Source organism: Myxocyprinus asiaticus, chromosome 6, assembly GCF_019703515.2.
Source record: "Myxocyprinus asiaticus isolate MX2 ecotype Aquarium Trade chromosome 6, UBuf_Myxa_2, whole genome shotgun sequence".
NCBI classification, from domain to species: Eukaryota; Metazoa; Chordata; class Actinopteri; order Cypriniformes; family Catostomidae; genus Myxocyprinus; species Myxocyprinus asiaticus.
The window spans coordinates 9,716,521-9,729,066 of NC_059349.1; the positions used below are offsets into that span (position 1 = coordinate 9,716,521).

Genomic DNA, 12,546 nt, shown 5'->3' on the forward strand with positions numbered 1-12,546 from the left:
GCGTCTCCCCCCCAGAGATGTGGGGGTAGTTAGTCAGACCGGTGGCGCCCTGGCCTTAATCGGGCGGGGGAGGAGTGTGACAAGGAGGAGGCATGGATCAGCTGAATCAGCTGATCAGCGGGAGAGCAAGATAAGGGGCGGCTGGAGATGTCAGTTCAAGAGAGAGACATGCGGCTGCGTTGTATGTGTGTGTGTTTATGTTTGTTTTATGTTTAATTTTACATTAAACTTTATGTTGACTGTTCAGCCGGTTCCCGCCTCCTCGTTGCCCACATTACCCCCGTTACAATTTGTTAAGAAGGTCTTTCTTTCAAGAGGTGGGACTCTGAATTATGTATTGTTATAATGAAAAAACAAGTAAAAATTTGTTAAACGTTTTAAATAAATGTAACGCTGATAATCATATTGATTAATTTTCCTAAATGAACGCATTACAGCCTTACAGCAAACATATAAATACTGCAATAACTGCTGTGTCACGTGACATGACATAACGTCTTCACGTGAGTGTCTTTGTACATTAAAATATACAATTATATTGTCATTTTATACAAGTTACTTTTAACTGAAATACCCTGTGTGACCCTGTATGGTGGCGTGAATCAGAGGTCCTCTGCCACGAATGTCCTGCTGGTCCACGTTAGCAGCATTTTGAAGCAGGAACTCGCAGGTGATCAGTGATCCCTGAAACACACACACAAGCATGGAGTGTTTACCTGTATGAGTGTTGCAGTTGGGTAAGAGCTACAATTGATTTTCAAATGCCAGACACTTTTAAATTAGTTCAGTCATGACAGCTCTCTGAAAGATTTAGCATGTTAATGTGGGTATGACATACTGATAGGATATTGGTCTTGGCGGACTAGCAACGGAGACTACGGGGCAAGTACGGAGACTTGCTTCTGCTGAAAGTACTGCTGCTACACAATTAGACAAACACAAGACATGCTGCATCAAGCATGTATGACATGCTGTTGCACAATTAGAATTACAAACAGTCCCCATGTAGCAGATCTAGACCATTGGAGCTGGGGAGGAAGAGGGTTTCAGAGAAAACTCTTGCAGTGTGCTGCAGTGAAACCGGCTTACTATAGGATATAGTTGAGCAATACTCAACTTCTAAAGAATTACAGCATACCTCTGCTTACAAATCAATGTAAATTATCTTTAATTCAGATCTGATTCATCTGATGTGCTGTCACATATGTACATACCCCCTGTACAGCTTGTATGAGTGGAGTCCGATTGTTATCTTCACCGTTGACCCAGTTGACGTCGGCTCCGTGAGCCAGTGCCTCCACCATGTCTGTCAGACTGCAGGCACAGGATGCCCAGTACAGCAGAGGATCAGCAGAGAAATCAGTCAGCTCAGAGAATACAGGAAGACAGTCCGTCTGAGTCACTGACATGGGCGACTCTGACTCTTGGAGCTCTGAAATATATTCAGCTGTGGTTATTATGATAGGACTTTTACTCATGACATAAAAAGATGTATAAGGCTACTGTAATTACACTAGGGTTTTAAAAAAAACAACGGTTGACTAGACAGCTAACACCCTGTCTACACTAGACTCAAGTGTCATGTTGCATTGCATCAAAAGATATTTGGGTTTTGAAAGTTATACTATGTTACTCTTTTATCTCAAAGAATCAAGGAACATTTGATTCCTCATAAAAAGACATTAAATGTGACTGCATTTGATTGTTAGAGTATCTAAACCTGTATTGTGTTAAACTCACCTGGTTCACTCAGGCTACTGTTAGAGGCAGTGGAGGCCAACATCTCTCTGCTCCCGTCTGCACTGTTCTGAATACCACTGTCTGCACTCCTCACTGCCATTACATGGACAAAAGTAAAGACTGTATCTGACCTTTTCAACCAATGCATGTGTAATCAGAACATTGCAGCAGTAAAACCTACAATGACACTGGTACTGGTGCTACAGTGCAACCAGTTGCCCAACAGTTGGGGCAAATAACATACAGTATATGGAGCTTTGTCAACACCAGTATAACCCTTATGTTGTGTTCCAGTCATTTTGACCCAGATAACTTTTTTTTTTACTTAATCCAATTGGAAAAAATACCTTGACTTTGTTCACATATGGTATCTGAAAACACTTTTTCTTTTTTTTTTTTACAATTTTCTTTAAATGTTTTTTGGTTTTATTTCACTTTGTTAAACCTGTTGTGTTCATGGTCAGAAACGACAGGCCACTGGAAATTAATGGCTGGTGCTACAAAAAAAAAAAAAAAAAAAAAAGAATAATGTTCAGGAGCCTGTCCAACCATCTGATGATCACATATGTGTATGTGCACATATAAAGTTCTCGGACATGTGTACACACTCCTACACACACCCATACACACACACTCTCTCATATAAACAAAAACACACATGCCCTTTGGTTTCCTAGGCAAGCTCTGAAATTTTGCATGATTTTTACCAATGCAGCAAAGGTTCAGAGGTTGCCTGGGAATCCAAAGGGCGTGTGGGGGTGCATGGGGTGTATGGGTGAATGTGTGTGCTCGGACATGCACACGCGCACACACACACACACACACACACACACACACACACACACACACACACACACACACACACACACACACATATACACACACACACACCTGTGGTGTTCCCGTTTAGAAATGACCGGCCATTCGGAATGAATGGATAAGTTTCCAAAAAAGACAAAATTGGTGTTCAGAAGCTTTTTCAACCATTAGATGAGTACATATGTGCATGTGTGCTTGCAGTCAGTCTTCAAACATAAACACACACCCTTTGATTCCTTGACAACTTCTGAACCTTTCTTGACTCCATAGGAACAAAAGAACATTGAAAACAATACTATGACAATGTGTTTTGGGAACTTTCACATTCACTCATTCACACAAACACTCACACACACACACACACACACACACACATACACACACACACATACACACACACACACCCTTTGATATCCCAGGCAACTTCTGAACTATTCTTGACAACACAGTAACAAAGGAACAAAGGATAAATATTTTAACAGTGTGCTTTGGGAACTTTCACATTCTCACAAAGAGTAAGAATGTGTGTTCCAGTTTTGAGAAAATAAAAAGTGTGTCAAAGCAAACTTCTTTGTTATACATTAAAACAACATTAAAATAATAATTGTGTCATAAATAGCACATCAAATTTAGTTTATGCAATTTTTTACACAATAAGAGTAAAACAATATCTGGTTAAACATTATTAAACACAAAGTGTGATAAGCAGGACAGAAAATTAGATGTATTTAATACAGTAAAAATATCCATTAAAAACTCTTTAACGCAAAAGTTTAGTTGCATTAGTTTAGGTAATTTAGGCCTATTGTCAATAAATTACAAAAAGAGGTACAAAACCTGTTCTAGTTACTAGAAATCAAGTTGAAAAAAAGAACTAATGCCTTAACCATTATTGGGGACAGTGGTGGCTCAGTGGTTAAGGCTCTAGGTTACTGACTAAAAGGTTGGGGGTTCAAGCCCCAGCACTACCAAGATGCCACTGTTAGGCCCTTGATCATGTCTGACACCAGCCTAGCTGGGATATGTGAAGGAAAAAAAAAAGAATTTTGCTGTATATATGCAAATGTGTGACAGAATAAAGGCTTCTTCTTCTAAATGGGTTGGTCATTTTGACTCAAGAACATAAGAAGTGGTAGCCAATGAGGAACACGGCACAAGGGTTAAATAATTGTAAGTACTGTTCTGAGACCCAACAGACAGAGCCAGTGTTCTGATGTCAGTGCACTGGTTGCTAGGAGGGTTTGGGCAGTGTAGCACTTACAGCTTCGTAGCTTTGAGGATGTGTCAAAGTAAGAGAAGAGAGAATCAAGCTCGTCAGGGCAGAACAGCGAATCACGGCGTACCTCTTGACCACCGAGGTGAGCTGTTCACATTGGATGGCAGTTACAGGGTCAAAAGGAGGAAAAAGATAACATATACTAATACTATTTTTAAAATTAGAAGTTGTAACATGTTAACATTTGTAAAAGCATTATGAACTTATATGGACTAACAAGAAACTAGCTCTCACCAGAGGTATTAGAGGTAGTGCGCAGTTTGGGTGTAGGAGGTGGAGGACGCGGGGGAAGAAACTCCATGTTTCCCTTCATGCGTTTGTCATGTTTCCTCAACGCCATAATCTTTTCTTTTTGTTTTTGAGCTGTGGGTTTCAGGACAAACTTCTTCTCAACATACTTTGCTCGGATGAAGGCCTCAATTTCCTGTCTTGAATTTCACACACACAAAAGGTTTGTGTAAACACACAAAACAACATAATGATTAGTAAATAATGACAGAACTATTTCTTTAATATAAACATGCATGAACGTGTCCACTTTCAGACAGTTAAAGATGTGGAATTCATTATGAAGTTAGAGGAGCTGATGTGTTTGAGAGCTGCATTCAAGCCATTGGGAGGTACCTGGGATCTCCAGGCTGAGGTTTCTTGCTGCCCAACTCTTCTCTACGAGCCTCATAGATCTGATTAATGACAGTGTTTCCCAGCTCGCACATCAACTGTAAACAGTCAAGAAATAAAGTTAAAGAACTGCTGACCATATTGCGCAAATATATATAACTGAATATATTAACACTTACCTTAAGCAACTCTGGCTCCCATGAGTCGAGTGTGAGTGATCGCACCTTTGAGTTGTGAACTCCTAAACTCCTGAGAAGAAAATATAGGACATTAAATGAGGGAAATGTTCAGCAGAAATCTGTAAGCAAGTAAAAGACAATTTGTTCTCTTTAGAAGTAGGTCAAAGAAGCTCAGACAAGGCTGTATCCTGCAGCAAAGAAATAAACCTAAAAAATGAGCAATACTTTGATGTCAGTTCTGCTTAAATGTTCTAAACAAATCCTGCTGCTTATAATCAGCACCCTCCTCCTCCTATCTTTTTCATGACTCATTTCACTAGAGTTTACAAAAAATTTATTTTAAAATGTGAAATAAGTTTCCATATTTATTTTCTGAGACAAAACTAAAGTGCATACTGTTTCACATTCTACACTGCCTGGCCAAAGAAAAAATCGCCGTTTGGATTTAAATAAACAGATACTTAAGAGCCTATGATTGGATCATTATTGCAGTGATTAATATGTTTCAGCTGGCAACAATTCTTTTATCCATAACTGATGCAGTGTGTAGCTTCTCATTTCTTAAACAACCATGTCGAAAGATGTATCCTGTGGTCGTGGAAAAGAGAATGTGTTTCAGAAGGGGCAAATTATTGGCCTGCATCAAGCAAAGAAAACAACTAAGGAGATTGCTGAAATCACTGGAATTGGGTTTAGAACTGTCCAACGCATTATTAAAATTTGAAAGGATAGTGGTGAACTGTCAGCTTCACGGAAGATATGTGGTCAGAAAAAAATCTTGAATGATCATGATCGGAGATCACTAAAACGCTTGGTGAAGTCACATCGTAACAAATCGAAAGTAGAACTTACGGCTATGTTTAACAGTGAAAGTAAGAGCATTTCCACACATACAATGCGATGAGAACTAAACAGCTGTGTGGCCACAAGAAAGACACTTGTTAGTGAGGCTAATCAGGAAAAACTACTTAAATTTTTTAGGGAGCATAAAGATTGGACTGTGGAGCAATGGAAAAAGGTCATGTGGTCTGATGAGTCCAGATTTATCCTATTCTAAAGCGATGGGCGCGTCAGGGTAAGAAGGGAACACATGAAGCAATGCACCCGTCATGCATAGTGCCCACTGTACAAGCATCTGGAGGCAGAGTTATGATCTGAGGTTGCTTTAATTGGTCAGATCTAGGCTCAGCAACATTATCCGGCAATAAAATCAGCTGACAACCTGAATGTACTGAATGACCAGGTTATCCCATCAATGGGTTTTTTCTTCCCTGATGGCACGGGCATATTCCAGGATGACAATGCCAAGATTCATCAGGCTCAGATTGTGAAAGAGTGGTTCAGGGAGCATGAGGAATCATTTTCACTCATGAATTGGTCACCACAGAGTTCTGACCTTAACCCCATTCAAAGTCTTTGGGATGTGCTGGAGAAGACTTTACGGAGTGGTTCGACTCTCCCATCATCAATACAAGATCTCGGCCAAAAATGAATGCAACTCTGGATGGAAATAAATGCTGTGATGTTGCATAAGGTTGTTGAAACAATGCCATAATGAATGCATGCCGTAATCAAATCTAAAGACGGTCCAACGAAATATTAGAGTACGCAACTTTTTCTTTTTTTTTGGCCAGGCAGTGTATTAAAAAAACATAGTAGGCCATATATGTAATGTTTAATGTGTGTGTTCATGTATTTCATGTCTTTTATTTTGGAAGTTTATTTCCTGTTTCATGTCATGTGTCCCTAGTCATGTGATGTCCTGTTTTCCCTCCATGTTCATGTGTCTTGTTTTCATTGGTTCATGGTCTTGTTATCTTGTTATTGGTTCTGTCTGTTCATTGGTCATCTTTGTCATGTGTTCTCCCATGTCTAGTATTTAAGCCGTCATGTTTTCCATTGTCCCTTATTAGGTGTTATATATTTGGTAACATTGTCAGTTTATGTCAAGTCAAGTTTTAAGTCAAGTCAAGTTCATGTTTTCACATTTATTAATAAATTGCACTTGGGTTCTTCATTTCATCATCATCGTCTTCGTCACTGCCAGCAGCAGCAATGTTACAGAATACCTAACCGAACTATGAACCCAGCAATCCAGCTCCTCCGCCTACGTCAGGGGAATCGTCCCCTGGAGGATTACGTGGAGGACTTTTGCGCTCTGGCCTGTCAGGTGGACTTTAATGAGGTTGCCCTCAAAGACTGTTTCCGATTTGGACTGAATAAGCCAATCTATATTCTGATGCCAGGCGGTCAGAGTACCCACAGCCTGGCTCAATATATCGACCTCGCCCTGCAGATTATTGGTTCCACATTCACCGTGGGGGAGGCGGATGCCGAGCCAGAGTTCCATGTCATGGCTGCCGAGCCAGAGTTCCACGTCATGGCCGCCGAGCCAGAGTTCCACGTCATGGCCGCCGAGCCAGAGTTCCACGTCATGGCCGCCGAGCCAGAGTTCCACGTCATGGCCGCTGAGCTAGCGCCATCTTTTGCCCCAAATCCTCAGCCTGCTTCATGCCATGTCACAGCAATGCCTCAGCCTGCTCCATGCCATGTCACAGCAACGCCTCAGCCTGCTCCATGCCAAGTCACAGCAACGCCTGAGCCTGCTCCATGCCATGTCACAGCAATGCCTGAGCCTGCTCCATGTCACGTCACAGCAACACCTGAGCCTGCTCCATGCCTCGTCACAGCCACGCCTGAGCCTGCTCCATGGCACGTCACAGCCACGCCTGAGCCTGCTCCATGGCACGTCACAGCCACGCCTGAGCCTGCTCCATGGCACGTCACAGCCACGCCTGAGCCTGCTCCATGGCACGTCACAGCCACACCTGAGTCTGTTCCACGCCATGTCATGGCCACATCTGAGCAGCTGGACCTGTTGATGGTTCCCGCACTTGTACCCACCCTTAGTTCTCCTTAGCAGGCAATGGGAACTTTCAACCCTCCGACCCCGCCTGGACCCTCCGAGCCCTGGACTCTGCCTTGGCCTGTTGGTCCCTCGACATTGCCTCAGCTCTGCGTTCCCTCAGCTCCACTGCGGTCCTTCAGCCTGTCGGCTTTGCCAGGGTCCCTCGTCCCACCGGCTCCGCCTCAGTCTTCCGATCCCCCAGCTCCACCTTGCTCCTAAGAGCCTCACTCGGTTTTCATGTTTATTAATAAATTGCACTTGGGTTCTTCATTTCATCGTCATCGTCTTCATCATTGTCAGCAGCACCAACGTTACAATATACAGTATACTGTGCAGTAGGCAGTATGTTAGTGATCCAATAAACACAACCAAAGATTTTCTAAGGCCATTCTCTTGCAGAAAGATTTAGAAAAATGAGAGCTGTTAAAGTAAATGTGCATAACTAGAACAATTAGTCTTAAAGGTGCACTCAGTAATTTTTCAGCATTAAAAAGGTTTTACTCCAAAATAAATTAATTGTAACTTTGAAACATATGTATATGATCATGACCACTCACATAAGATATCAGTAATCTTATAAAAGCTGTTTAAATCTACATGGAGAGTGTTCCCTTGGGGGCTGCCATGTTGAGATCACGTCCTGTTATTGGACACTTTCACTCTTGGATTAAAGTAATCATGGATGATTGTGAATACTACATTTCTACAATGGCATCTGAAACTGAAACTATTGATTTTAAATGATGCTGCATCCACCCCACTAGATGTCACTTTAAGTTCAAAATTACAATCAAAAAAGCTACTGAGTGCACCTTTAAAGTTTGTAATTTCTGCATTACAATGTCGTCAAACGGAATATAAAAAAATATTGATTGTTTTCAAAAAGATTGGCAATTGGTCAAGTCAATGTTGGAGGATGCTCAAACAAACAGAGCAATGTTTTGATAGCATCACAGAGCCACAGTATTTACACTTTTCAGAGGAATTAACCTACGAATGGCTAATTGTCTGCATTTTAAGTTGGAACAGGAGAAAGTATTTTAACATTGAAAAATTTACACACTTGAAATTTAATTTAAGTGAATCAAGTATAGACATCCCATGTAAACACTGTCCTAGTACCTGTGAATGCCTGAGCACTCGATACAGAGTGTAATGCCGAGGTTGATGCTGGCCCAGCGGGGATCGCTCTGGCCACAGTCACAGCAGAACTCATTGCCAGGGATGGCCTGCACCCTCTGGAGAGCACTCTCAATTTTAACCGGCTTCACTGACTCACAGCCAGAGTCCAGGCTGCCCAGAGACGCTGATGACTGCCTGTCCAGACTCTACAGCATGACACACATATTCACAAAGAAACACTGGAATGACCTTTGGGCTGAGAATCACACTTTAGATACATGTGAACTTATGTTCTAGATACAATTACCAGAGGAAATAATTTGGCTCATCTCTCAGTTTGTGAAAACAAACTAAAATTGTGTTGATAGTAACGCATTTACGCAAGTCTATGGGGCAAGTCATTGCACCAGGAAAACTTTAAAATCAGCGCTATTTCGAAAGCCTCGCCACAAGAATGAAACATTATGGGGCAAATACATTAACAGCTGTGCCTCTTTTGCCTGTGGTATTTCGGCAAATAAACCCATGTTTTATTCACTAATCACCAGAAATCTTGTTTTATCAGGCACAATCAGTGCAACCTCGCAGTGAAACAGGGGCTTAGTGGAGAATGGGGAGTGCAATAAGATGGACCAGGATGTGGGGAATTCCCCTCTTATATGTGTTAACATGAAATTAGTGTGATAAAATTGCTATGTGTAAAGTTATATCCACTGTTTCAACTCATGTCATGACTACAGTATGTAAAACCCCCAAACCCTGTACCTTTCACATAATAATGTACAACCATGGATACCAGAAAAAGACAACGCAACTATCAACAAAGTATAGTTTACATGGAGTAAACTCCACCCACAGGAATTACATTGGCAATGAATAACCAGAAGTTATATACCTATATTGCCTATAGAAAAGTAGTTCCACCTCTAAAGATATTATTTAGATCATTTTACTGCTCAAATAACACACAATCTTGTACAGAAGATGCACTTTAACAAAAATATGATGCCTTTCCTCACTGACTTCCATTGTAAGTGCATTACTGTAAACATCATTTTTGTTTGTTTTTACATACTGAGAGACGAGTCAAAGTCATTTACTATTCCTTCAGTGTGTGTTGTTCACTCACAATAGTGTGTTCCTCTCCATTCTCTCTGTACGCTGTGGCGATGCTGTTCTGTACGGCTTTGATCCATGCCAGCCGCAGTTTCTCTGAGTCCGCTTGCATCATGCAACTCCTGAAACACAACACAGATCACATGAGTGTACCCTCCAATACAACATCTTATTCCGCTACCCAGAGAAGATAAGACTTACTTGGAGGGAGACACCACTTCAAAACAGAAGCGTCTCTCCACGTCCTCACAGTGTTTCACAGTGCAGAGTCTCAGATCTTCCACCACTACAGTTGGGTTATCCTGAAACACACACACACAACTGCAGAAAACCACTTCAGATCACGAGTATCGGCTTGATTTGACTGTTTACACTAGACTTACCCTAAATCTCTTCTGATAAACCAATTGACTGTTTTGAATGGAGAACCAGCGCCTATATGAGGGGGAGAAATAACTTGATTTCTGTTAAAGATAAAACGTTTTATGGGAGAGTATTTGTGGACAGCACAAATAAAATAGTGTTGAGGTGATCACGGATATCCAAAAGGAGTAAGAATTTTAAAAGCCTTACATTAAGTATATAATATTGTACCTGGCAGGCTCAGCTTTGTGTGTCATTTCAACATTCGTATGGACCAACAAAGCAGATGAGGGCAAATAAACCAACAAAAAGAAAAAGAAAATACAACTGAGGTAAAGAAAATGTCAATGGAGATGGGAAAAATGAATTCTGATGTGAAATGCTCATGCTATGAATTATGCCGACCCATACATTGAATTCAACACAAACACACCAATAAACAAAATGGTCTCAAGTTCACTACCACAGATTTGGATCAGATTAGCAGATCTGCTTTACCTGTTCCAGGATTTGAAGGCATTGCTTGCTCTTTTAAAGAGATATCCCTCCATTGCAATTCCATTATCTGTGTCCACATTATATTCTAGTTTGGTATCATCAGTGGAGAAATCCTTGAAATTCAACCAGAGAAGTAACAGTCAACTTCTACTACAAATATACTGATAAATAATTGGGTGAATCTCCCGAAGAACATGTCATAGTCATCTTTAACCCCAAAACAAAAGAAAAAAATATAATATTAAAAGTAGAATTTTTTTAATGTCATTTTACATACGTATTTTACAGTATGTTGCATGAAAATAATGCCCAGAGAACCACCCATAGAGACTGACAATATATTTTAGTTTTTCCTTCTTGATCGTGCTTATAGGAATCCACTGATCAATAATTTTTTTTTTTTTTTTGGCATACTGTGGGAAATTTTTGCTTTGAGGTTACTATTGTTGTGTCATTCAATAAGCAATTTTTTTCCATCCAAATTGTTGTTGTGATACAGTTCAGAGTGTCAGCTACTGGTTTTTTTTTTTGTTTTGTTTTTTGACCACACGTTGCAGTTCTGCTACGCTGGGTCTCTGAAGGTTACAATTTGACATTGTTTTCATGACAATGAAGCACAATTCCCCTCAAATTCTCATTACTTTGAAGCATCTAGATGTTTGCTTTTGAGTTTGTTGTAATTCTCATAATTGTTTAATGATTATCATTAGATTCTCATTATTGTATATACTGTAATGGATATCACCCTTTCAGGGCTCAATAATTATTATATTTTTATTGTATATTAAGCCTGATCAGAACTTAAATCTACACTTTAAAGTATGTGGTAATATTGTACATTATATGACATAAATAACATACTGTAATTATTTTTACAGTGTCTTTTAGTTTTGCAATAAAGAGAATTAAGGTTTTTCTTGTTTTGCATTACAGTAATGAGAATTTGGGGGCAAATGTGCTTAAAGGAATATTCCAGATTCAATACAAGTTAAGCTCAATCGACAGCATTTGTGCATAGTTTTGATAACTGCAGAGGTAATTTTGACTTGACTTTGAAAAAGCAAAAATCTGGGTTACAGTAAGGCACTTACAATGGAAGTGAATGGGGCCAGTCAATATAGTCACAAGACGTAAATATTATACGTTAACTGATTTTAATGTGATAAAATCACTAAATAACCTTATCTGTGTAAAGTTATATTGCAACTGCATTGTCATGATGAAGCAATGCTGGCAAACCCTATAATCTGGTAAACGCTGTAATGCCGTAATTGTATCACACTAAAATTATGTTAACACATATAATGTTCATGCATTGGGCTATACTTTTAAAAAAGTGTATATTTTAAAGTTTAGCAGCTAGCCCTATTCACTTCCATTAAGTGAATCACTGTAACTGCAATTTTTGTTTTTAAATAAAAGAGGGATGAGTCAAAAGTATTTTTGTGGTAATTAACAAATGACAATTGAACTTGTATTGAACCTGGAATATCCCTTTAACAGTCATGAATATAATGTCACAATGCAAAACATTTGTAATGGTCCTGAAAACAGGCTTTATTTTCTTTAAGCACATATAATAACTAAAACAATATCATTTCTTTATTTTGATTTTAGAGTGAGATCTGACCTAGACATGTTCTTGGAAGATTTCCTGAGATTCAACCATCCACTTTATGTCCTTAAAACAATGAAAGAGACATACACTCACTGAGCACTTTATTACAAAGACCTGTACACCTACATATTCATGTGATTATCTAATCAGCCAATCGTGAGGCAGCAGTGCAATGCATAAAATCATTCAGATACGGGTCAGGAGCTTCAGCTAATGTTCACATCAACCATCAGAATGGGGAAAAATATGATCTCAGTGATTTCGACTGTGGCATGATTGTTGGTAC

At 39.9% G+C, this 12,546-nt stretch overlaps 1 protein-coding gene across 1 annotated transcript; it reads right to left on the reverse strand.

Annotated features, from left to right (window-relative positions):
• Positions 1 to 596: 596 nt before the first annotated feature.
• On the reverse strand, positions 597 to 10,756 carry LOC127441954 (arf-GAP with coiled-coil, ANK repeat and PH domain-containing protein 2-like). The gene is made up of 13 exons (XM_051699561.1): positions 10,643 to 10,756; positions 10,165 to 10,216; positions 9,983 to 10,083; positions 9,795 to 9,903; positions 8,666 to 8,871; positions 4,636 to 4,705; positions 4,460 to 4,554; positions 4,070 to 4,263; positions 3,821 to 3,922; positions 1,741 to 1,833; positions 1,215 to 1,432; positions 839 to 920; positions 597 to 684 (listed from the first exon to the last, which is right to left on the reverse strand). Exons 1-12 carry the CDS (start codon positions 10,693 to 10,695, stop codon positions 876 to 878), a joined length of 1,338 nt encoding a protein of 445 aa, XP_051555521.1. The 5' UTR covers positions 10,696 to 10,756; the 3' UTR covers positions 597 to 684; positions 839 to 875.
• Between the last annotated feature and the right edge of the window lie 1,790 nt (positions 10,757 to 12,546).